Consider the following 27630-nt stretch of genomic DNA (forward strand, 5'->3'; position numbering starts at 1 on the left):
TTTTCTTCTCTTTCTTTTCCCTTTGCTACAGTATGGCTATCCAAGTTGACAAGTTCAATTTTGAGAGCTTCCCAGAATCCCCTACTGATGGGACACAGTTTGCAAATGCAAAGCAGCTGGAAGAAGAAAGGCAACAAGCAAAAGGTCTGGAGATTAACAGCAAGCTGGATATTTGCTGGAAAATTATATCCTTTCATAAATACTTGCTTAAAAAATATATAAAAAGATGCCCTATGACACATTTTATTTTATAATTTGACGCACTTTATAGCACTGTTACTGAAAAGAAAAGTAATTAGAACTATGAAGCTTATCATAATTATAGACTCTTTAAGGTTAATTGTGCTGTATATTATTTAGACGATGCTTGGGTCTTACTATAATGGCTTTTTCTGAGTCACTGAGCCTGCCACAAATCCTGTGTGTTTTTCCCAACTTCTAGGGAACTGAGGAAGTATAGTTAGGATTGATGAGTAGTAATTTTATAGGGTCAAATTTTTCTATTCTCCCCCACACCGAGTAACTGAATCATGAAGAAATACATGAAGCTGGATTTAGAGAGTTTTCATATATTTAATTAAATTTGAGCAAATCAGAACATATTAGAATAATTTATTTCCAAGTCCTTTTTACAGATTTAGTAATATATCTAATCTCGGGTAGGCTTTTTAAGGCTTAGAAAGGACTTGCGTGATGACTTAGTCATTCTAAACATAAAATCCCCATAATCATTCTAAATGCAGTAAAATATCGCCTTATGATTATTAATAAGAAATTACATTCGGTTTAGAATTAAATTAAACCAATGGTGTTGCTGTAAATGTCATGATTTCCATAAAAAATCTTGTGTTTGGCTTGTCAGAAATACACTTTTTCATGATTTTCATCAGGGAAACATTCTGTGCAGCCAACAGCCCTCCAAGCCATGAGCTGATACTCAGCATCTTCCAGGATATTTATGTTTTTCACTCAGATCATCCTCAAATTCACATGATAGTGGGTGGCAGAAAATGAGAGAAGAGTGACAATCAAATCGTGGTTCATCTTTTTGTACTTTTAAGGTTACTTTTATCTCGTGATCCGAAATGATTTTTCATTACTAATTATTAAATGAGCTGCACAGGATTTGTCAAAGGCAAGACTTGAGACATAAAAGAGATTCCTTGTGCCTGGTTCCGTCCAGGCTCCCTAAGCAACATTTCAGAAAGAGTTCTGTTTATGCAAAAATGTCAATATTTAACCAAAACTCACTTCGAAAATTTCTGTGTTATGGAAAGATATAAATATTCTTTGATAGCATAGTTGAATTCTTACACTGAAATTGAATGCATAGTTGTAATAATTTTGTCAGGGTGTAAAAATACATCCTCATTCATTTCTGTTGCTAAGCAACACTGTTTACATCCATTCTGTGTTCCGTATTTAAATCCAATTTTGATACCAAAACTATCATGGCTGACATGTAAGTCAGTACCTTAGAAAAACAATAGAACAATGCATGAATTCTGTGTGTTAAATTCAGTGCAAGCATCAGTTTCTGTGTTTTTAAGATTAGTTATGAATGTTCTCTCTGTTCCTAGAACTAAAACTATGCTAATGAAAGGCAACAAATTGCACATGTACTTAAAAATTCTTGAAGAAACGTGTACGTTGTTTTCCAGGTTTCATGTCCTGACTAGAATCAGTCTTTCTCATCCTTTTATTTCTAATAGCAACATTTAGATGTGAACCAGTAAAAAAAAAAAATTCTCTTCTCACTTCTGCTAAGTTTGAGAAACTTCGTTTCTGAGACATCTGTCCTCCCACCAGCGTAATTTGACACTGGCCAGCAGGGTTTGTTTCAGGCATACTGACGGACAGACACACGGAGAAATGGATGCATAGCTTAACTGCACAAGCCTTTTTTTCCTTCAGAAGCCAGCCTAAAAGCAGCCAAGAGATAAAAAGTATTTGCAAAAATAAAAAGGGATATAGTTGCTTATATTTCGTACTAGAGAAGGCATTTTTGCAAAAGTCTTTTGAATGGTAAGACCGAGTGATCTCTTTGGTGTCTACCATCTTTGAACTACTTTGAGCTCTCCAGCTCGTCCTTCTCTGCTAAGTACATGCATGAGAGGAGGAATGTGTATTTTAGAGAACACAGTTCAGACAATTTTGTTATAAGTAATCTTATTGTTTACAAGGGAAGGGCTGTATTATCTAGCTTGCAATTCTTTAAATTCTTACTGCATTGGTTGATACCGTATGAAACCATCACATAAACAAAAGCTTCAAATTTTAAGTGTGTGGATTACATTGACTGCAGTGAAAAGTTAGTTATATGAAACTCCTGTGAGGGCCAAAAATAGTTCACAAAGGATGAGGATTTCAGGTTGTATCTGTATGTCTTGAGGAGCACCAGAAGTACTTTCCAGCATGGGAAGTCCATTTTCCATGGCTTTATCCATTGAAATATTCAGGGTTTCAAGTGATGAGATTTTCAGTACTTGATTTGTGAAAGTATTGTAAAACTTCATTGATTTTCATATACTTTTGGAGGGCTGAAAGCAGGAGGTAAAGGCAACACAGCATATTATTCAATTCAATCTTTGTACATTTTTGATACAATGAAAATTACTAGGAAAATAGACCTTCTGATGAGAAAGCTTACTGCCATGCCATTTCAATTAAGAAAAATTGTGGAGTAATGTAATTTAGTGTATCATTGAGATTATAGGTGTATTGAGATCATTTAAATTAGGAACATGTTGTCTTGTTTTTTAGCATCTGTTAGATGGCATCTGGTATCAGCTTAACAACTGGGGTTTGTTTTAACACAGGATTTGAACAGATGGAGCACATGTAGTATTAAGGTAGCTAATATTTTCAAATTATGCTTCTCTTCATATTTTCTAAATATTTTTAAATAAAATTTATATTTTCTTCAGGCACCTTCTATGCATTCTGACTCGTGGATCAAGGCATCTCTACTAAGTGTCCTTTGAAGTTTCTAGAGTGCTGTGTCTGTTACTGAGTGCTCTAAGATTTTAACCTTTTTACTGATACTTTGTATCTGACTTCTTCAAAATCTTGAGTTAAGAAACGTCATGTTACCCATGTGAAAGATGAAGGGCAGGTTAAACTTCTCCTTGCGGTCTTTACATGCTCTGTGGTGCCATCTACATTTTGACTTCAGAAATTCAAATATGTTCAAAATTATTTCAGAGAATTTGGTCACATACAGGTGATCCTCATTTTTAGAAGAATAAACGAAGTTTTATCAATGTTCAGATGGCAGAAGGGGTTTTTCATAGGAAGCACAGAAAGGTTTGGCTAGGGGTAGCATCGAGAAGTTATTTATGCTTCAGTTTTATATCTATTTTAGTTTGTCATAACTCTTGCTGCTGCTTAATGAACAGTCTTTCTCTGTCCTCTAGCTCTGAGTGCCTCTTGTCAACCTGCTGATGAAGTGAGGTAAGAACGTCGTTGCCAGCAGACTTGCTAGTCTAGTAAGTCTAGCTTTAAACTTGGTGCCTTGCAGGATGGACCCCAAAGCCTGTAGAGCAGTGCAAGAAGGGGGAAGCATGGGCAGGAGAAAGTGATGGGTTAGGATCTCCGAACCGATCCTGAAGTGTGATTGAAAGCCCATGTCAGATGCTTACACCTGAACTTGCAAAAGCATGGGGAGGAGGAATTAGAGGTCAATGTGCAGTTGCAGAGCTCTGGTGTCACTGGGATTTCAGAGACATAGTTGGTAGTTTGCGTGAACATGGTGCATTGACAGGTGGGTATGGGTTATTTAGGAAGGTTGGGCAGAGATGATGAAGTGCACAGAGAATTGTTAGGAAATGAGCGATGGGACAGTTGAAAGCTTTTGGATCAAGAACAGAGGAGTCCAACAGGGTGATGCAGTGTGCACTTGTTACAGACCATCCAATCAAGAAGCGAAGCTGGATGATTCTTTAACAACTGGAAGAAGTCTTCCAATTGCGGGTTACGAGATTTCTGGAGTACTTTAAGGACACTTTTTGTGTACAGGTGCTGGATGGCATGTGCTGTGTGGGATCTGCTACTTGAAAATAATGAAGATCCAGTTAGAGGGGTGAATTTTGATGGCAGCCTTGATTATAGTCGCCCTGAGATGGTGGAGTTTAATATTCCAAGGAAAGTGAGGAAGGCAAGTAGCAGGATATTGACTCTGGACTTTAGGAGACGAGACTTTGGGGAACCGTTAGGCAGGACTGCACAGGAGGCTGCCCTCAGGAGCATGGGGTCCAGGAGAGCTGATGGACCTCCAGGGGCAACCTTTTCAAAGCCCAAGAGTTGAATCTGTCTTTTCAAGCAAGGCATATCACGAGATGACTGTAGCAAGTTGCAGCCAGGTAAATTCTGGTTAGGTACTAGGAAGAATCCATTTCACAATGAGGGTGCTCAAATAATGGAACAGGTTGTCCGAAAGTGCTGTAAAATTGATGTCTTTGACGATACTGAAAAATTCTGGTCAAGGCCTTGAACGGCCTGATGCAATTTCAATATTTTCCATGCTTTGAGCACAGGGTTGGACAGTGACTCTGGAATTGCCTTTCAATATAAATTATTCTGAGATTTGTGCAGCCACGCAGTGGGCTGGGTCAGAGAATGACCATTGAAAACTAAAATCCTTTTCCTCCCCCTGTCTCCTGCTCTCCCCAGGTTTGATTGCAGCCAGAAAAGTTTTCTAACGTACTGTGAAAGAATTGCTATTTCAGTTTGTCCTGGTTTCGGCTGGGATAGAGTTAAATTTCTTCCCTCTGCTGTGTTTTGTGTTTTGTGTTTTGGATTTAGTATGAGAAGAATGTTGAGAACACGCTGATGGTTTTAGTTGTTGTGAAGTACCCTGCTAGTCAAGGACTTTTCAGCTTCCCATGCTCTGCCAAGTGCACAAGAGGCTGGGAGGGAGCATAGCCGGGACAGCTAATCCAACTGGCCAATGGGGTATTCCATACCATGTGACATCATGCTCAGTATATGAATAGTAGGCGTGTCCAGGAAGTAGTGATTGCTATTTTTTGGGTATTGCTCTGCGGGTGGTGAGCAATTGTATTGTGCATCACTCATTTTGTATATTCTATTTTTTTTTCCCCTTCCTTTTCTGTTCTATTAAACTGTCTTTATCTCAACCCACGAGTTTTCTCACTCTTACCCTTCCGATTCTCTCCCCATCCCACTGGGGGGGCGAGGAGTGAGCGAGCGTCTGTGTGGTATTTGGCTGCCTGCCGGGTTAAACCACAGCACGGTGAAATGAGACTATAACATTTTGCAGTCATTTTCTTGAAAATATTCTAAACTTGGCCCTAATAGCCTTTAAAAAATGAGAATTCCAGTGCCACCTTAAATATCATGTTCCATTTTTAACTTTTCTAATGGTTACACATTTTTTTCTTACTTCAGCATTAATTTCTGTGATTTACATGAACCCTGTCCTATTTGCAATGTTTTCTTACATTTTTGAAATTGTATTCTGTGTGTGCCTTGCTCAGTTTTTTCTTTTCTATATTTAAACCTAATTGCCAACATTTTTTCAAAGCACATTTTCTTTCAGTCATATTGCTGATGTTGTTCTGCAGTATAGCTATATTTTTCTCACTATGGGGGATCCAAAGCTGGAAGCAATACTTCAGGTGAGGTTTCTCATAGAATAAAAGCTATACCTTCCATGTTTCAGATATGATGCTTGCTCTAAGAAATATTCTTGACTTCTTTTGCAAGTGTCCCATGCCTGATTGATTTTTTTGCATGTGGTCCAGCATAACTGACTGAATAATTATTCCCAACTTCTATTTATAGATTTGTTGATTCCTTCCAGGGTAATACTTGGAACTTTTCTTCATTGAATTTCATCTAAGTGATCTTCATAATTCCACTCATTTATTAGGTTTGTGAACACTGACATCTTTTCCAAATACATAAATTTTATGAATGTTTTTGTATTTCATCATCTAAGTAGCAAATCAGAATTTTGAAATTATTATGTATCGGACAGAACCTTGAGTCATCGCATTTGATATGCTGTCTGGGTTTGACAGCAAACCACTGATAACTGTTATTGAAATTTACTTTTCTTTTGTCTATTCAGCTTTTGATGACTTCATCTTGATCATAATTATGAATCTTTGGTTATGAGAATATTGCATGTTGCGGAACTTTTGTACATCAGTAAAGGTTTCCTTAGAAATCATTTAGTTGGATGGAGCTTTACATTTCCATGCAGCTTCTTAGCATCAACAATTGTTTGCGAAAGTAACTATTATTTAAGAACCTCAATAACTGCATGTAATTAGTTTTAATAATAAAGTACCACAATAATAATCAAGCAGAAGCTTAAAATATGACTAAGGCTACTGCTATAAGTAAACTGTGATCATTAATCATTTAAATTTGTTTTTCATTAGTATAATTTTTATTTATGAACATTTGCTAATTTGTTTATGATTGTGTGCACACTTCCACCTGTATTTATTTGCAAAGGAACTGAGAAATATGTTATTGCAAATAAATCTTTTTACAAGGATGCAAGATGTGGATGCTGCAGAGAGAAAAAACATGAGTAACTTTAAGATAGAAACCATTTTTTAAAATCTATTGTCTTTTTAAGCAGTAGGTTTTAGATAACATGCTGTGTTCTAATTGTGGGTACCCAGCTACACATTAGACAATCAAGACAGTATAAAAGACCAAAGTTTTCCCTGAGGAAATAACTAGTTCATTTGACTGTCATTCAGGTTTTCGGTATGAAACAGTTTATATCATTTACAATCTGTTGCTAAAGAAATGTGAAATAAAGGTGTCTACTGTGAAAAATTAGAATTTGGGTTTTTTTGGGTTGTTTTTTTTTTTTAAACAGCATCTGGTAGTTGTGTGTTCATTAGCTCTGAGACCCCCATTGAAACTCCTTTGATTGTGCAAATGAAAATGTCTTGAACTGCCAAATGTGAACAGTTGCACTGGAAACTGGAAGTCAACAGTTTCAGTCCTGGCTGATGCATGTGTTGTTAATAACACAGATTTGACTGTTGGAAGTGAGTCCTGGGTCAACAAAGGCATTTAAGAATTTGACTCCTATGGAAGAGCAGGTTTGTAATCACAGTGAGATTTCAGCAAAATTCTTGGAGGTTTAGTTAAGTAGATAGATTCTGCAAGGTCAAACTTAACTTTGTCTGTTCTTCTGTTTATGTGTGCAGTTTTTTTCAATGAATTTTAAATTCTGGACCTTACACTTTTGTCATTTATCAGGTTCCACTTAGAGCTAGGAATGAAAGGGTATCTTGGCACCCCCTGTTCCAACTGCTTTGCCTTCATTGACTTCTAAAGGCTTGTCTTAGAAAATAGGCAAACTCTTGAGTAAAGCTTTTCTCTCTTTTTGCTCTGACATTTTATTCCTGCATATTTTGGTTGCTTTTCATCTCCAAGGCGATGAGTTTGCTACAGTGTTCAGTTTGTATTTGCACTATAATGAGCAATTATATGTAATTGCGTGATATACTGTCAGAAGACAAAGATCAATGATATGAGATTCAATGCTATTTGTGTCCATTAGGAATGGTTAGACTATACCAACTATACTGAGCTTCTCTGTCAACTTCAGTGATTTTTGTCTTTGAGTCTGCTTGGCAGCAGAGCTTAAGCTGGACTAGATACTCTGAGGGCAAGATCTTAGGTACTGGTTAAACTAAGTACTTTTGCTGGCAAGGGAAAGCATGTTTTCTGAATTGATTTGTCCAACTTAGGCATTTACATTATGTTTGAGTCTATTTTGCCATATCTGTGGGGCAGTCTGAATACTGCACTGAATGCCACTGGCACTGCCAGGTCTTGCTGTGGAATAATCTGAAGACAACGAGGTTACATTTATTGTAGGATAATTTAGGTTGGAAGGAACCTGTTCAGTATACCTTGTGCAACTTGTGTTCATTGCCCCTCTTTGTATTACTATGCTCCTCCAAGAAGTCTGGCTCTATCTTCTCTATACCCTCCCACTATAATAAACAGCAATAAAACGTCTCCTTAGGCTTTCTCCTCTTCTCAAGACCAAACAAACCCTGTTCTCTCAACTTCTTTTTATATGTTATCGGCTCCAGCTCCCTAATCATCTTGGTAACCCTCCAGGGAACTTCATCCCGTATTTCAGTGTCTTGAACTGGGGAACCAAAACTGGACACAGGATTTAAGAAGTGTAGGTATGTCATTTTTTTATTAGTTGATGTATAGGTATGCATACTTTTTGCAGCCAATCTAAGAAGCAGTTGGCTTCAGAAATAATTTGTAGTTGTGTTGAATTTGAAATTGCAAAATGTGTTTTCCTTATGAATACATGGATCTACTTTGATAGCATTTACCAATGAGAAGTATAGAGAATCACCTATTTTATAGTCATTTTATAATGGTATCATCTGAGACATTAAGCTTTCCATGGAGCTTTAAGCAGTAAAAATTTGTAATATTCCAGATACCACTGTGAGCCAGTTGTAAGTAAATTACAGTTAAGTTAGTTTAACGTTACAGTTAATGGCATCCACTCTATTTTAAAACTTCTTTTAAATACTGCCTTTTTATTAGTATTTTCTCTCACTTATATTCCTTACATTAAAGATGTGATAACAGCATTATTTATCTGCTGTATCTATGAAGTAATCCAAATTATGTATTCTCTATCCTATAGTTTGGTTTATGGAAATGATTCTGTTGTGCTGGCGTCCTGGGTCTTATTTTTCAGCAGCAATGTTTTTCTAAGGTGATATTTGCTGCCTTCAGTTTTCCAAATAGGTGCTTTTCTTTAATGGTTTTTATGGCTTTCAGACTCCTTGGGGTTTGTGAATTCTTCATTTGTAGTCCTTTTAGGGAAAAAAAAAACTATTTAAGACACTTTTCAGGGTATAATGAGAATTATTAAAAAAAAAAAAGCTGTGAGAATGCTATACAATGTATTGATTTTCCTCTTCTGTCATCTCCTTGAGCTCTTGAGTCGCAATCACTGATTGTTAGATCTCATTTTAATCTGGGGTTTCAAGAGTTTTCTTTTAAATCTCCTGGAGAGCCTGTAAAATTATGTCCTGTGGTAGAAATTAGTTATCTGCAGTACTTGCTAATTTTCTTTTAAATGACACAGATGAGAACATACACTTTATCAGTCAGATGATGTACCTCTCTTTCCAGAGTTTTGCAGAAAAAGGACTGTTCACATTTAGGAGCTGTTTATAAAAGCTCATCTATTCTTCTATTTTTTTTAATGTATTTTCGAGGAAGTACTTTTGGAGTTGTTGATTGAAACCTTGATCAATCTTGCTAGGCGCTTAGCCCTTAATTATTGTGGGACACCACTTCACCTGTAGTTGTTTCACTTGAAGATTACAAAGTTGGTAAAGGATTTTTTCCAGGTCTCAGAGAGGATCCGGCCTCTCTCTTGAATTTTGTTTCTGTGTGATGCTCCCATTCTGGGAAAGCATGAGCCGAGCTGTAAAGACGATAGAAGTTTTGCCAGAGGAGTTCCAGTATAAGTACACAGACGCTCATATGCTGTACGTGTGCCCGTGAAGGAGCTGTGCTTGCTCCACCTCCACTTCTTCCTCTCAACCTAGCCGAGATAGCGGCTTCTTGTGGTACAAAATCATACCAAAGCCAGTGAATGCAGCAATAGTGCTGACATTTGCATGTGCTTCAAAGCTCTTTGTACTCAGTGCCTTTCTGAAGTCAGGGAATTAGAAAAAAGAAATCCAGTGCTCTTCCTGTTACAGATACATGTTATCTTGGTTGACGCATCGCACATGAAATTATTATTAATTTGCTTAAATGGAAAATATTATTTTGCGTTACACTGGATATTGCCTAAGCCTTTATATTAGTACTTGTGTAATGTGTTTTGAAGCCCTTTAAAAATGGGGATTCTGATTTTCCTAACAGTTTGTTTCAGTGCTTCACTGTCCTTAGAGTAAGAACATTTCCTAATTTTTTCTCATTTGAGTCTGATGTTCTTACTGAGTTTATACAGGAGTGAGTAGAAAGGGACGCTTACGGGTTATGTGCGTGTGCAATTCTGGCATGATGTTTGCCCTCGATAACGACACTGTCACTGCATTGACTAACATCCCTGTACCTCCACAGAACTGGCACCGAGCCAGCATTCAAAGCTCTCCTAGCCCACATTTGTTCTGTTTTGTATTGCTTTATTAAATTTTATCCTTTTTGTTTTCAGATTGCTCTTAATTTGTCATTTTGAATTCTGATCCTGCACCACATAGTTACAGGTTCTGTATTTTTACAGTTTCCAGACTTTTTTCCCCTTGTGTTTTACCACGGTACAGGTACATTTCACCTTTGCATCTTCATATTTAACACTCCTCAGTGGAATTAAATTTTTGTATTCTGAAGATATCAACTGCTCTAATTATTATTGTTAGCCAATACATGGGTTAATAAACCAAATATATAACATTAACCTTTAATAAATCTCTAGCTTGCAGTTTTGATATGCAATAATAAAAGTTGTACGTATCACATGCTCTTTTTCTCTCTGAAACAAAATTTTCCTTAATTCAAATTTACCCTTCCTTGAAGCGTGAAGGAGAAGCAAGCGTGGAAGGTGTTCTTAATCAACTGGTCTTGGAGCATCTACAGTTGGCTCCTCTCCAGTGGGGTGAGTAATGTCAAAATCTATTGATGATCTTTTTAGGGGATATACTACCTTGTAATTTTTAGCAGCATGAGAATGATGATAATGTTTTCATTTACTGATAATCTATGATACAGAAGAATTTGCTAGGAATTTTATTTTCCTTTAGATATGTTACTTAGCTGAAGAGAGATGTAAAATTGAAATTTATTTTAAGTATCACTGTTCAGTGATAGTAAATACGAAATCTGAGTATGCACTTTTCCCTGTAATTTGCAGTCCTAGTTGTGTTGTATGAGAGGTGGCTGCTACTTAATTTTCCCTTTGCCTGGCTGTATGTTTTTAAAGTAATTTCTCTAAAATAGATTCATATGGAATTATAGTATACTTTGTGGTATATTTCTTATCATGATCTAGACATTTGTGTTACTAACTTTTTAGGTACAGAAAAAGTTATTACTCTGTAGTGAGGAAGAACAATTTTTCTTAATTTTGCATTTAGAATTATGTTCCAACAATGAAATACGGAATTAATTTAATTTTGAAGAGTTGTAATAATGTGACTTCTGTCTGAGGTTCTTAACAAGGCTTGTTCAGAGGCTTTGGAACATGGGATGGTTTATCCCCAACACTTCTATGTCAGTTACAAGTTTCAGAAAAAGTCCCCAGTTCATCAGAAAATTGTTTTCAAAGCTTTTGCTTTTAAAGCAAATTTAACTCTATACTCCTTATTTTAATTAATTTGCTGACCTAGAGAGGACCAATTTTAAGGAACAATGATCCATCACTGTTGTCTGCGTTAACTATTAAAACTAAAATGATCCCCAACTCTAGTATTTGTGTAGTCTTTTAAATGCTTGTGTTTTTTTTCAAGCACGTGGACCATCCTCAACCCATATGTTAAAACTTTTAAGTACTTTGTTTATAGATAAGAAGATTAAAACCGGTAATGGTTTAAAGTTGTTTGTTGTAAACATGTCGAACTTTAACCATAATCATGTGTCTCTGAAATCATGCTTATTTGGCCTCTGTTCTTCAGAGGATTCAAGGACTTTGTAGCACTTGCTTGTATGACTGGCTTTGGCTATGATTGCCCTGGTCTTGAGAGGTTTGTGTCAGATGCCTGTTGTGAGGTCACAGGTCACTTGAGAATCATCTTAGTCTGTGGAGTGCCACTGACCTTCAACATGTTTGTAACCTGGGCTCTGCGTTTGGAAATTTTCCCTTGGCACTTTTGCATGGGAGATTGCCTTAAGGATGAAAACCGTAGTCTTTTTCTTTTCATGTTTTCTTGGTTTTTTTCTTTTAATTTTCTTTTCATGCCAAATTCCACTATTTTCTTAGTAAAAGAGGCTTTTAGAGTCATAGGATTGTATCTGGTATCCTGCCTAAATGGTGATAGTCATAGGTACTTTGATGCACTAGTTGGAAAACATGAATGTAACACTGATTTACCATAAAATCTGATTGCCTGTGGAGTTGGTAATTTCTCAGCTTGTTGCTTAATTCAGTTAAAGAATCCCGGTTACTTTCGTTTTCAGAATGTATGAACACCAGACAAAACTCTGTGATATTGTCTGCCTCATAAATGGAAAATCTTTTGAAGCACAATCTCTTGGTTGATTATAGCCTACATGTTAATTTTCTCCATTACGTAAAGCAGGCAAAGGGAGATCCTGTGGGATCTCAAATACTTGATTTGCCACGATTTATATATGACATGTCCTTTTTGAAAGTCCTGGTGGCAGAAAATAGTGTTTTTGCAGAAGTCTACTTTATTTTTATGTCTAATATTTTCTCAATCTGAAATTACTATTGCATATATTATCTATTTTGTATAACACAAAAAATATGTCCATGTAGAAGCTGTAGCTTACTGTGGAGATTATTGAAAAGGACATTTTGATTAAATGCCTGATTTTACTTGAAAACAAAAGCAAAACATGAAAATTAAAAACAATGGAAAAAATTTAGTTTCTTTTAATTAACCATAACTTCAAATATTCAGCAGTTAGATCTTTGCTAGTTGGTTTCACAATGTTGTAGCCAGGTAGCCCTACGTGGATTCATCATGAGGAAAGCTACTGCGGTCCCTCCAGAAAGTGTACTATGGCAATAAAGGCTAATTTTGGTTTTAGTAATGTATGGGATGGAGAAGGAATGAAAAGATTGTTTTTTTCAGTTTGGTAGGTGGGAGTAATGAGTTGTTGGAATGTCTGGACAATCAAGAGTGTGTGTCTGCATGTGTGTGTGTACACACGTATTTAGACAGTGTGACATGCTGCCTTTCGGAATTTAAATTGTCTTTCGGTGCCAGAATGTATTTCCTATTCAACACTTACAGGCATGGTAAAGTGTTATGTGTTTAAAATCATCTAAGATGTAATGCGAGTTCTCTTTTTCCTGTGTTTTTTTCCTTGATATTTTGAAGTGATTGACCTTAACTATCTTGGAAGAATCAGCTCTTTTTGTAGTAGTGGTCTGTACTGAGTACCAATAACGAGATAAACTTATGCAAGCTATCTTAAAAATTCTTTGACTGTTAACATTTCTACTAAAAGAGAACTATAATCTTAATATATATAATTAATAAGGCAATAGTCTACAGATTTTCTTTTCTCGTCCTGCCTCATCCAATATTTTGATGTCATTGATAAGAAGTTACTTTAAAAATACTGTAATATGATAGTATCAGATGTTTTTTTCTCTTCATCATAACACTGTAGTCACAGCCTTGCTTTGCTTTTAGTTTTGCTTTTCTGTATGTTAAGAATAACTTGTGGTTTAATGTGAGCCCTTTAATACTAGCCATCATTGTAATATAATCTTTGCATATATTGGCTGAAAATTTTGCCTTAGTTTTATGCAATAAAATTGATTCTATAATTATTCAAGGCTTTTACTATATTGATGGTTACATAGAGGGTTTACTTTATGAGAAGTGCTCACATTGAAACATGAATGAATATTTAACATGGTTTTGATTAAAAAAATGACTGGCTCTTGTTCAAATTTGTAAAAGCTGGACTTCAAAATTCCTTTTAAATTTGGCATATTTAATTCATATTACAGTTAATATTACATTTCTAAAATTATAAAAGCATATTGAAACAATTTTTCATGTAAATTTGACAATCCTGTCTTTTTTTCATTAAATGCAAGGTAAAAAGTAGAATTAAAACTTAGTAGCATTGAAGTTTTGGTCTAAGGGTTAAAAGTCAGCTCTGACGGTTGTCAGATAGAGGAAAAAAGTGTCTTTTATTGAACCATGTTGGTTGTGATTTCGTATAATTAAATGACTGGGGAAGGGAAAAGTATTTCAAACATGAGGAATCATAAAAAAGAAAATATGTCAAAGGCTAGAGTGAGAATTCTTAATATGTTATTAAAATTGATTTTAAGATTTAGGATATTTCTGTAAAATGAAGTTGTCTATTAGGGAGGTTAGTAAATCACACATAATTGAAAAACATAATCTTGTTCAACACAGCAAGTTCAATGTTCTTTAAAATTTATGACATATTTTCTTTTTACTGCTGGGCAGCAAACCAAATGTAGGAATAGATGTGGTTTTAAGGTGAATATATTAATATAATCAAGTCAAGGAAACATAGCCTGCAAAGTTTAATGAGGAGAACCAAGACTCTTCAAAGGCATATGTTGTGCAAGTTCTCTGGTTAGTTTTGAAAATGATCAGATGGAGGCATCTCTAGTTGCTGGCTGTGTGATACTTTTTCAATCTTTATTTGATTTATGTTGATAAGTTTTGCAAGCAAGCAAATTTCTGAGACCAAACACTTACCAGTTTGATGGTACTCTTCTGCATTTCATAGGAAAATGATCATAGGTACAAACGCTATGCACAAAATGTTGTTATTGAACTTGAAATAGACTGAGTTTGAAATAGACTGTTGATTGAACCTGGAATAGGCTGGACTCAGGATACTCCTACATGCGAATGAGAAGTACCTCTTAAGCGAGAGGTTCCCAATACTTTGCATGCTCTACACAAATTTCGCAACAGAAACTTATTCTAAATTCTCCTACATAAAGCAAAATAAACTTAACTTCCTTCGCTGCCTGCAACCACAAAGTAAAGAAATCTTTTCCTGATGATCCTCATATCTATAAGAGTGAAGATTTATTAGAGAAATTTGATTTAGGAATTTAGAACTGTAGACAAATCTAAACATGCTAAATGTTTCAATATATCGGGCAAATACCTAGCTTTTCTTTCTCTGCAGAAACTAACTGAATAACTGAAACCCCATGATTATATATGAACTCTAAAGAGTATTTGCGTTAATATTCTGAGAACGATATATTGGTAAAGCTTCACCATGGGCAAAATCCAGAAATACCTTTTTGTTTTCATTCGTTCTTTTATTTCATTCACTCATTTCATTCATTCTTCACTTCTTCCTTCATAATAAACATGAATATCAAGACAGTTTATAACATTTAAATTAATCATGGATACCTTTTCATAATGCAGTTCGTTTCATTTGCTAGTATGTGCTTGAAGGGAAAACTAACAATAGTGTTGCTGAATGCTCTCCAGATCATAATTAAGAAAAGTGATAGTTAGTAACCAAAGTCTTAATTGTTTACTTATAGGTAGAGAAAAGAAAACTCAAAAAGAAAACTCAAAAACTCAAAATCGAAGGGTGGTTTTAAATTGTCCCTCATAGGTAGTTGGAATCAATAGGAGATGTAGATGTAAAAGTATTTTGAAGTATTTTATGAGCATGTGGTTCATGACAACTTGTTCTGAAGTTCTGTCTGCTTAAGTTTCACAAAACATCTTATGGAAGCATTACTTTTAAAATAAATTGTCGTAATAATTCATTGTATGTTTTAGAGAGCACCAAATCAGAATCAATTTTCACAGCTTATATATTTCATGGATCTTAAAATTAATTACTGAAACTACTCACCCATTTTATTTTGCATTTTCCAGTCTGACCTTAGACCATAATTAAATCTTTCTTTCCACAGTTTATGTGATTAACTCTTAGGGACTGCAGCAGCGTCCAATCACCGCATCCTGAATACAGAGGAAAATTTTTTAAAGTCTTTGTTAGTGAGTAGATGAGGAAATGATACATCTCTAAGACTGTGTTTTGGATGCCGTCTTGACACCCTGACAGCTTGTTGTCCCCAAGGACCTAGTTAAAAAGAGCCACATCTCTGCAGACATGATCATTGTTAACAGTTTTGTTTTGGTTGGGACAGTCCTACAATATTGCTCCTCCCCTATATTTGAAATTCCAAGGCTGTCTTGGATGTTTGTTCAAAGAATAGTTTTAATGGGGAACTGTAAGGAAGAAGTTTTACTTTCTCTTTTAATAAACAAACCCCTTATAGGCCCTCCGCAGGAGCATGTAGATTATATAGATATAAGCTCGGAAATATGGAGAGATCAGCAGGGTATATGAAGGTCTGCCCTTCAAAAAAATTATGAATGTTATTCTGTTCATTCCTCAAACTAAAATATTCTTTAATTATTTCTATTTTAGAATTACAGTAGACTGGCCATTATCATCCTTAGAAAGATGAAACCAAGAGTGTTAGCCAGAAAATCTCAAGAGTAAGCTGTCTATAAGGTAGAGAATCACAGTCTGATTCATAGGAAGACCAAAATTGAGAAACAATCTGGTGGTAAATGGATTTTACTAGGTAACCAACCTTTCTCATCCATTTAGAAAAATCTTCAGGTTTGTCATTTTTATTTTTAAGATGCAAGAGAGGTGGGAACACTTTCATATCTTAACAGCTTGTGTGCGGGCTGTTTTGGAGGATATTTTGGCAATGTCAAACAAGCAACATGCTTTAGTTACTGGGAAGTGTTAAGGGACTGAGGTAGTACATTGAAAAAATGGACTAACTTGATAAAACTAGGGCATCTGGCACACGAATAATGTTCTCGCATGTCAAAACATGCTATTGTGTGATATACTTTAAATCAGCTGTTGTTTCTAACTCCTATCGAAGCCTTGGTTACTCTAAACTGAGAGGAAAAGCTTGTAGAGAAAGGGTTTCAGACATAACTGGACCAGTAGTGATTTCAAAGAAAAGATCCTAAGACTAAAGAAAGCACCCTAAAGTGAAAATAAACTAACAAAACCTCTTATGTAAACACAGATAGCTTGAGACAGGTTGGGTGGAGTGTCAGTGGTTACTTCATCTCAGATTTCTGAAAGAACTGGTAGCTGCAGCTGCAGGTCCAGCATTTCTAACAAAGCAGTGAGAAGAGGCGGGAGGGAAAATGGAGTAATAAATACTAATGGAGTTGTCTAAGTATTGGTCTAGGACCAGTTTCACCAATGTGAATCATTAGTGATTTTTGCTTAAAAAAAAAAAAGGAAAGCAGATAGGAGGAGGAGGAATAAACTGATGAAATATGCTGATGGCTCAAAAATAAGCACCACCATCTCTCCAAAAAGAGATCAGGCTACTACACAGAATCATAGAATCATAGAATGGTTTGGGTCGGACGGGACCTTCAAAGATCATCTAGTCCAGCCCCCCTGCCATGGGCAGGGTTGTCTAGGACACTAGATCAGGTTGCTCGAAGCTCCATCCAACCTGACCTTGAACACTTCCAATGACAGGGCATCCACAGCTTCTCTGGGCAACCTGTTCCACTGTCTCACCATCCTCATTGTGAAGAATTTCTTCCTTATGTCCTATCTAAACCTACCCTCTTTCAGTTTAAAACCATTGCCCCTTGTCCTGTCACTACAGGCATTGGTAAAAAGTCTCTCTCCATCTTTCTTATAATCTTTCGATAATCTCAAAAACCAGAGTACTGTAAATGAAATGGCTGAAATGTAGTCCAGAAAAGAAGGTTATCTGTTCTGAGACTAGTAACATAGAAATCTGCTAGAAGTTCAGCTGTCTGAAGTGATTGGAAAGGATTTGATTGTTACTCTGAGCTACCAGTGTAATCATCTATGAAGAAGATGTATGTGACATTTGTAGAAGTCTCTAATGAAACCTCACGTGGGAAACCTCTTCTATAAGAAGAGCTCAAATCAAACCAGAATATGAAAAAGTAAGGTTTTGGAGGTGATCAAGGAATGAAGACTTATTGATGGGTTTATGCTATGGAGATACTACACTGAGTAAAATTAGATCAATTCTCAAAAGTTGAGTAAATCTGGCAGGCGAGTTCTGTGTTCACTACTTAGATGTCTAATACAGTTTTGCTTGCTTTGAACTGCACTTTCTCCGAGACTGATTTATTTAATTTAGCAAAATCAAGAGTTGAATGATCTCCAGGAATCCATCGGAGGACAGAGTCTCAAGGAGGGGAAAAAATTGCTGAAGTAGGGCAACTTTTGGCATATGAGCATACTGAATAGAAACTGTCTGTTAATAAATGCAGTCTAGATTTTTTAAAGACCATTAAGGTTTTCAACACAATGTTACAGCAGAAATACTGGCGGAGAAGAAAGTACCAAATAATGGTGTTTAATTGGATATGAAAAGGAGAAAAAGAAACAGAACATTGTGGTAGCAGGAAAATTAACTCATTCAAGCTTGATTCAGGCACATGTGCCTAATACATTTTGTTATGTTGAGTAAGTGTGTGAGTTTGTTTTCAATATTTCATTTACAAAGACAGTATATTTTTAAAGAAAGAAAAAAGCTATGCATAGTTTGCTTCTTTATAGGAATATTGCTTAGGACATTTCAGTTAAGCCATAACAGGTGATTGAGGAACACTATAACGATGATAAATTGTTACACAGTTACGCAAGATACTTAATTTTCTAGTATTGTTAGAAGTAAATTGAATAATAGATTAATTGAGCATTCAAATAAAAAAATGAAAAGCTATCGAAATAATTATGAAAATAGGTTACACTTTCAGAAAAAGGTGTGAAGATAATTGTAAGGAAGAAGACTGAAAAGACAAAAAAGCTGTCTTGTAAAGCAGTTGGTGAAAAGTGTCACTGAATCTGCAGAGAAATAGATTTCTATTACTTTGATGGACACAGAAGATACCATTTGAATAAAAATTTAGAAAAATATGATTCAGCTTGTGGATAATTAAAAAAAAGAAAAAAGAAAAAAGATCAGAAGATGTATGTATTAACAAGAGAGGCAAGAAAGATGCTTTGATCAGGCAGGATTTTAATCACCCAGCAATTAAACGAATTGTACAGTTAAGTGTGTGAAGAATGAGAAATGGAAAATATGCTAATTGTAGTGGAGGAATATTCTGAATAGCGTATGTAGGACAGGTTCAACGTGTAATTGGTTTTGGGCAGTAAGCAAGAAAGGGGGCCTTATTTCAGAATGCATACGCTAAGCTTTCCTTATCTAGCTTCTGATATTTTTCAGCTTTTGTTTTATTTCACTTGAAAAAATAATGCATATGCTTGGAACTGAATGCCATGAATGTCGTAAATGAAAGCAGTCTTTTCACTGACTACCTTGTACTTTGGATCACACTCTTTTTTACTAATAAAATGTGTTATTTGACTGGACTATTACATCTTCTCGGTAGAAGTGCAAATGTACTCTGTTGTAGTTTGAAATTTGTACTTAATCAAGTCAAATGGGAAGTTTTCCTTTTATTTTTGTATTTTACTAAATGCAAAATTTTCCAAGAATTTGCACATGTTCTCCCTCCACCCTCATGTTTTTTTGATTCATCAGTTAAGGCCAGCGTGACCTATTATCAGTAGAAGTTCTCTGGCAAACAGACGTTTTGAGGGGAGGGAAGTTGGTTTAATTTTCAGTGTTCATTTTGAAGTAGTCCTTTATTTCATCAAGGAAGCAGAAGTGAATTAATGACTGTAAAGAACATAAATCCACCTCAGTAAGCCTTGTAATACTGAAATTAATAGCTTCCAACTGTCAAAACCTCAACAGTATGAGCACAGACTAGAAGAGAAGGATTTGTATGAGGAAATATAAGCTTTGACTGAAGTCCTCTCTCTTTCATGTTCTCTCCTTTTCTCCTTTTTAGTCTCCCTCTCTCAAAATTGGCAGCTAATTGTCTATTTTTTAGCATAAGGGATTTTTTTTGCCATCTTATTTTTCTCCATTTTGTGATTTTTCTTAGCCTGTCCTTCTCCCCATTGTCTCTTTCATTTACAAAACCATTGTATTTTTAAAGAAAAAAAAAATCAGAACTTGACTTGATTTTACTTTTGTTCGGATGGATGCATTAAGAAAAGTTACAGAAGGAGAAGGGCTATTTTTTTTGCATCTTAGGATATAAAAGAGGAGCTGAGCAAATGTTTTCTGTAGGATGGCTTTGTACAAAAGAGCTTTCGTCAAAAGATACTCGAGTTGTTTTCTGTTACTCATTACATTTTGTATAGTATCATATAAAGTTGTGGCTCAATAATATCAGACATGTACAGAGCTGTTACAGAACTTTTATATCAAGGCCAGACACAAGAGATGAAATAAGGAAGGATCTTAATTAAAAATGTTAGTAGTATATAGAAAGGGTAAAATGTCTCGGCAGTGTCTGGAATTACACAGGGAGAAATAATTGGTTGCCTCATGTGAAAACTTCAGGAAAGAAAAAAAGGCAGCAGCAGCAATCCTCAATAATTAGAAGAAGTGTTAAGGGATAATTACATTTCTGTGCTTTGATAAACAGTCAACTGTCAGTTATCTAAGTGAATGATGGGGTTGGGTTGTTCAAGCTAAAGGAAAGGCCCAGGTATTAAAAGTGTTGGAGACCATAAATCAAAAACTTCAGAGCAGAAATGCGTGCCACCATCCCCAAATGGTTTTGGTTGGAAGTATTCCAACAGTGCTCCCAGCTGTGGGAACATTTAGTAAATTTGTTTTAGTGGGACATGACAGCTCAGAGTTGGTTTTATGCTGCACCCAAGCCTCAGACTCCAGATCACCAGCTCAGATCTGGCAGGGCTTCTTGGCTTTGGCTTTGCCTTACTCGTACCTCAGACCAGTAGACTGGGTAAAACACGACTTTGCACCTATTCATTAGGCCACTTTGATTCAGAGCACTTGTTTCAAATGAGATATGTTTGTAGCTCGCTCATTCTGCCCAGAAATTTAGGCCCATGCACTCTCCAAAATGCAGGCAGACCCCACGGGGACAGGTGTCCACCCTGTGCCTAGGGGGTTCCTTCATGGCATTTAACTCCCAATAACTGCATCGCTTGTTTTACTATCACAGTTTTTCCCATATACGCTTCACTTCCAGAAAGAAAACATGCAGGTTTCTCTCACTAATGAAATTGCCAAATAGTGGTAGTGAAACAAAGAAAATGAAAAATGAGTGAGAAACATAATCTAAGTTTTGAGGTTTGGATGAAAGTAAGATCAGTAAACAGCTGTCAGTTGGAGTGAACATCCTGAACTTTGCCTGTTAAAGAGGCAAAATGACCTCTTCTGGTTTCCTAGCAGCTATAATTTTGTATAACTTGGTGGAGCAACCAGTGAGTTTCTGAACATCTGTTCCTAATGAAGGTATTAATCAGCAGTGTGCTCACTATTCGCTATTTATGAACTATTTTTGTTAAACAGTTAGGCTCTATTTGAAGGAAATTATTTTTGTTTATGGGTACTTAACAGATAGTGATTTGTATTGTCCACAAATTGTTTTAAATTAATCTCATAACATGAAATATACATCTTTATGTTATTTAATTCAGAAGTAGATTGCAGAAGGTGTCTCAATATAATTTTGTTTGGAGAGCCTTTTGTAAACCTATTGAGCTCTCTCTGAGAAGCTTGCTGTGAATAGGAATTTCAAGATTAAATTTATTTGTGACTCATTTCCAGCCCTTTTGTTCTCATGTCAATATTGTTCTTTCGTTTAAATAGCTTTTCTCAGTCTCTGGTGTTTGCCTTTTTTTACTCTCGCTCTTTCTTTTGTGCATTTCGAGGCAGCAGTCAGGACTACTTCTCCTAGTCTCCTTGATAGCATAGTGGTTTTTTTTTATTGCCCACCCCACAGTTATCCCAGTAGACTGTTGTAAAGTTTTTTTTTTCTTCTTAGATCTGGATTACAAGATTAGATCTTCGGTAGGATCATTCCTGACACAGATCCTTAATGATCTCTCCCTTAATAAAGTAAATCTGTGCTTTCATTTTCAAGACTATCTATTGCCCTCTATTAATCACCAAAATTATAGTGAATATTTAGTATTTCACAGAACATGATGTAGGCTATTGAAACGAAACATTGCCTCTCTCACAAACATTAGTTTGAAACTGGCAATGATGGAGTAAATCCAGCTTATTAAACCTTCTGGCTCATTTCAAAGTTTATGTATTAAGATCAGTGTGAATTTTGTTGGCATCTGGCTACAACACAGTGGTTAGCAAGTTGCTGCTGTCTCTCTAGCGTAGCAGGATCTTTAATGTTTAAGGTGGATAATAATGTAATCATTCTGAGTAAATACAAAATAATTAAACCACCAAAACTTTCAGAAGTTAATTTTGATTACATTTCAAGTTTCAGCTACTCAACACTATGACTAATAGTGTAGTAAAGCAGTATCAGGCCTTATTTCTCTCAGAGAAAAATATCATATTGTGAAGACGCATCGATAATATTTCAAATGGAGTACAGTTTGTCCATTGATGTGAAATTCCTGTGTTATTAGTTTTTTTCATCACTTAAAAGTCTTTCTTAGCAAACAGTAAGGAAAATGCTCTACGTAACTTTGGGAGTCACTTCTCCAAACAGCTGGAATGGTGTCGTATTCGCTAGGTCTGTGACATTCCCCTGCCTGTGCTGATGATGTTGCTATAGAAGATATTTTCTGAAGAAAAGGCTCCTTCCTGCTGTCATTTGCCCTGATGCTGAGAAAATCGTCCGTTTGCGGCTGTGAACCCTGGACCTGGGTAGCTGTCTAGTAAGAATTGGATTGATGCCTGCAGCTCATTCACTAAATGGTCCGATACATAACAGCTTTTCTCCCTATTATCTAGGCTTGTATTCTGAGTGACAAAGTGACATTTGTCTATCCAGGTGACTTGTATTGTCCTTATGAATGTAGGATCAAAGACGTGTTTCTTCTAGTATCCATTGGTGTTGCTAGCTGGAAATTCAACAATTGTTAGGAAACCTAGATATACAGATGAATTGCAAGTTTAGGTCAGTTTTCATTACACAATAATTACGGTTTTTGCCACATGCATGTGCAAAAACTTGGAAATCAAAATGTATGGGATGTCCATGCCCGGGTGCTGCCTCTGTGAGGAGAGGCCGGGCTGCCCCGTGCCGGACACAGCCGGCCCCAGCCGGTCCCGGCCGGCTCCAGCGGCCCCACCGCAGGGCACAGCTGAGCCCCTCAGCCAAGCCGGGGCGCCGGGGGGAAAACAGGTTTCGGAAAGGGCCACGGGCGGCACAGGCAGAGGAGGAGGAAGCCCAGGAGGGAGCAGCAGCAGAGGGAGCCCGAGGCCGGAGGAGGAGGAGGGCAGGAGGGGCTGCAGGCCCGGGGCAGGGATCCCCGGCAGCCCTGGAGAGAGCCCGCGGGAGCAGAGACCCGCCCTGCAGCCCGGGGAGGGCCCCAGGCCGCAGCAGGGGGATATTTCCTGCGGGAGCTGTGGCCGTGGGGAGCCCCGGCGGGAGCGGGTTGTCCCTGAAGGGCTGCAGCCCGGGGAAGGGCCCGCGCTGGAGCAGGGAGACGGGGGAGGAGGGAGGAGCGGCCGAGAGGGGCTGGGGGGGACCGACCACAGCCCCCATCCCCACCCCTGCGCCCCTCAGGGGGAGAGGGGTCGGGAGTGGGGGGGTGTGAAGGTGGGACTGGGAAAGTGGCGGGAAGGTGTTTTAAATTTTGACTTAATAAGTTTAATTTTCCCCAAGTCAAGTCTGTTTTGCCTGTGACAGTGACTGGTAAGCGATCTCCTTGTCTTTATCTTGCCCCATGAGCTTTTTTATCCTTTTTTCTTCCCCTGTCCTGTTGTGGAGGGGGAGTGAGCAAGCAGCTGGGTGGGCACCGGGCAACTGACCAAGGTCAACCCACCACAGATTGTTACTTCAATATCTGGATATTCTCTTTCAATTATTGTCTTTTGGGGAGGTTGTAGTGCAGTCCATGCAGTTCCTTGGAACCAGTAATACTCAGAAATCTCTGCAAAAGCAATAGATACTAAACAAAGATAAAAAATATGCTAGAATGACACAAGGCAAGGAACGAAAATGAGACGATACAGGATTGTTTACTTAGGAAAAACTGTTTTGGCTTTCTAGCTGTCACAGTACATAGTTTTGGTACAGGAGGTCCATTCAGAAAGGTGTGCATAATTCAGTCAAGTAAAAATGGGCAGAGGCAAACTAGGACCGCGACATGTAGTGATATATGCCGGATAGGGGAGGCAGCTGGTAATAGAGGTTGGCGATGATAATCTGGAAGCTGTTCTGCAAAAAGCATGGTGGCAGACAATGAAATAATTCTGTTCTTTTGAGAGAGTGAAAAAATCCAACTACTTGATCTTCATGCAGAACTAACCTTCACAGGTTTCCTTCTGTTCTTGTAATAAATTGTTTCTTAGGCAATGTATTGTGTGAGATTAAGAACAACTCTGACATACTGTATAGCATCATTCTTAATCCTTCTTGTTCTCTTTTAAAAGTATCTTTTGTATTGCACTGGTGCTGGCAACTTGGTAATAATCCAATAGCGTTACCTAATTTATGTAAAATACTGCAGGTGGTGTTTACCTCTATCTTTCATCTGGAGTTTCAATCTGTGGAGCTGTTCGTTTGCCATACAGCATGCCATAATAATCAACAAACCTTTAGTCAAATTAAGTTGGATAGTTCAACAGTATGAAGTCATCAGAAAATTGTTGCATGTCTAAATTTAAAGATGAAGGGACCAAAGCATTACAGAAAACCAGAGATTTCATTTAGCCCAGGAACTACATTTTATTCAGATCTTGTTGTCTGTAGATACTGATTAAAATGTTGCTCTTTTGGAATTTTGAAGCAGGTTGTCTGTGCCTTCAGTTATCTTACATTATAGTTTTCTAATTAGAAACTCACTGTATTCTGTATGGGATAAGTGGATGTTTCTCAGATGCACAGATTAGGAAACATTTCTTTACTGAAAGAGTGGTCAGGCCTTGGAACAGGCTGCCCAGGGAAGTGGTTGAGTCACCATCCCTGGAGGTCTTTAAAAGATGTGTAGATGAGGCGCTTAGGGACATGGTTTAGTGGGTATGGTGGTGTTGGGTTGATAGTTGGAGTTGACGATCTTAGAGGTCTTTTCCAACCTTTATGATTCTATGATTCCAAATGTGACCCTTGATTGTTCAGTTATTTTCATTTTTCATGAAAGTTCACTCTAACAACATGCATATTCCCAGTATGCCAGTCTTTTGGATATTGTTGGGTAGTACTTTTGGATAGTACTGTTTATACCCAAACTTGCAGTGAAGTAGTCTTTGAACTACCTTTGGGAAGAAGCTTTAAACTGAAACACTGTAGTGGTGACTCTTACGCTTTTCCTGAGGTGCTAAAATCTGGAGAGGAGGCTATATGAAGGGCCTTTCTGAGCTCTGAGATTACACTGAAGAAACAGGAGGTGTAAGTGCAGGTTCAAATATTTTCAGTGCTAAAGTGGAATTGGCCTGAGTATTTCACTAGAAATTAAATCTGAGTACACAGTATCTGGCAATTAATAGCAAATTAAAACTATCTTTATATGCAGTGATTAGACAGTCTTTAATTGTCATTACTTCATATTCTGATGGCAAAGTGAATGTATTAAAGTTTGCAAACACTGAAATAAACACAAGTAAATATTTTGTTCAGTAAAATTTTACTCATATGTAATAATGTCTAGGTGAAAAGTCATTTGGGATTCTTTCTAGTTTGAAACAGGGATTAAAATCAATCCGAGTCATCTTGCTATTCGTTAAGTAGCTCACTCCTGCTTCATCAGAAATAATAAACGATATGATGGGAAGACTCATCACTTGCTAGTGAAATTTGAATATCAGCAAGTAAGTTAATACATAATAAGATACAAATAAAAAGCAAGCTAATGTCATCATAAAATATTTTTGAAACTTTCTAAAGCTCTATGATGAAGATCAGGATTGGATACCTTCTACTGCCTAAGAAAGTGGAAATTACCAAGATCTAGCTGTAGAGCTGTTTCCTGATTTTTCCATTCCATGGAAACTGGGTGATTTTCAAATGTTCAGATAAGCTTATTCTGTAAGATCCTTAAGATGTCAGAAATAGCTGCATATTTCTTCCTTTCAACCTCTGTTAGCAGAGAAACCTCATTCTGGAAGGTCAAGGCATTATAAATAGGTATACATTGATTACCACCATCACCCCCAAAAAACCCAAACCCAGCCCACCCATAAAACTCCACCTGAGATCTCTGCCTCATTTCTGGGGTTGAATATCTTAGAACTTTTATGGGAGATCCTGGAAAGTTAAAAGGATGGTGTTATCAGTAGAAATGCATCTTTCGTTCTTCTCTCTCCCCATCCTCTCCTTTTAAGTCTCCTATATGAGGAGATCTCTTACTGAATCCAAATCATATTTGTGATTTTGAAGATGTGTGGTTTAAAATATTGTAGGCTTTGTTGGATGCCTGAAAGCACCAACGACACCAGGAAATTTATACTTTACCCTGCTAATTGTTGGAAAATATAAGCCCTTGATTGGTATGCAATTAGAAGTGTAACATTCTGTTAAACATATCACACAGCATATGGCATGTTAGTAGCAAATCCTCTAATTTAAAATGAAAAAAGTATGTGGTTCTGCATATTAGCAATTTTTGCAGGGAATCAAAATTTGCCATTTGTCTAAATGTCAGAGGGGAAAAAGCCATCCTTAGTTATTCTGGTAATCTGAGTTTGGTTTATATTTGATAAAATTTCTGTTCTCTAACAACAAATATGAAAGAGGAAAACCCATAATGTATTTAAATGTGCCATTAGTTCCAACTAATCAAAACTATATGTTTTTTTAAAAAAAAAAAAGTGAATTACTTACCACATCTGCTTTAATTCAAACAGGTTAAAAATGCTGAAGCAAAAACATAACTGCAGAACCACAGAAAAAAAAAAGTCCATGAGTGGAATTCATTGATGGGCAATCAGATGGTGCACTGTTTTGTCAATTAAAAACCTAGAATGGATCCATAGACAGATGATCCTTTCTTTAAAAACCTCACTGGTTTGATACACCCTCTAGTCTTTCAGTACATATTCTCTGATCACTTTTTTTTTTTTGGTGGGGTGTTTTGGGGCATTTTGGAATAAGATTTTCATGTATATACTGAGGTGCTGCAAGGAGCACCCTTCTGTTAGAGGCTGAAGTCTTGCTTGTATGGGCCCAGAGATGACTAGTGCTTAGATGACGTACTTAGCCCATTTATAAAGCTAATTGTAAGCACTACTAATTGTAGGCATGGTCCATTGAAACATGGCTTGATAGTCCAGGCTAAGATGGGAGCAAGTAAACTGCATCTGAGTGTGAAATAGTTTCCTTTCACAGTAGTTGTGCAGGATTACTATGTGTCTTCAAATATGATTAGTCTTAGAGGGGATTGCATTTCATTGATTGACTGCACATACACCAAAATTTTTATCAGTGAATTTTAAAAATCTTTGAATGCTTCAGACACGTTTTTGTTAACAGGGTAGTCGACAAGCTTGTTATTTCTAATATTTGTAGATGGTTTATCTACATGTTTGGCAGGTAATATTTATCTTCTTCCTCAAAGTTTCTGACTTCCAAGTCAGTCTTTCACTGTTGCTATGTGAGGATAATTCATCACTTAAAAAATGTGCCTTATATCTGCTTTAATTTACATTCTGTCTCCGGTCTTTTTCCCATGGCATAGTATTTGTGAGACATCGGTCTAATGGTATATTTACCAATATATCTCAAAGTAACCTGCTAACTCCGGGTTTATTAAGTGTTTATCCTAAAATGGTAAGTCTGCTTGTCTCCTCAGCGTCCCTGCCTTTGTCACCCTCCTACTTCCGTCACCAAGAGTGACTCTTACCGCAATGTAGCTGAGCAC

General features: G+C 36.9%; 1 protein-coding gene across 13 annotated transcripts in view; it reads left to right on the forward strand.

The window, feature by feature from the left end:
* The window catches only part of TRAPPC9 (trafficking protein particle complex subunit 9), a 542043-nt gene that overhangs the window by 251314 nt on the left and 263099 nt on the right, over positions 1 to 27630 (forward strand). For 12 of the 13 annotated variants that reach the window (XM_075141098.1, XM_075141106.1, XM_075141108.1 and 9 more), the window contains 2 exons: positions 32 to 185; positions 10558 to 10648. In XM_075141098.1, the coding sequence (XP_074997199.1) occupies positions 32 to 185; positions 10558 to 10648 (245 nt within the window). Of the gene's footprint in view, positions 1 to 31; positions 186 to 10557; positions 10825 to 27630 lie in introns of those variants that run through there. The other variant, XM_075141109.1, reaches the window with a different exon arrangement.

Source organism: Calonectris borealis, chromosome 2, assembly GCF_964195595.1.
Source record: "Calonectris borealis chromosome 2, bCalBor7.hap1.2, whole genome shotgun sequence".
Taxonomy (NCBI): domain Eukaryota; kingdom Metazoa; phylum Chordata; class Aves; order Procellariiformes; family Procellariidae; genus Calonectris; species Calonectris borealis.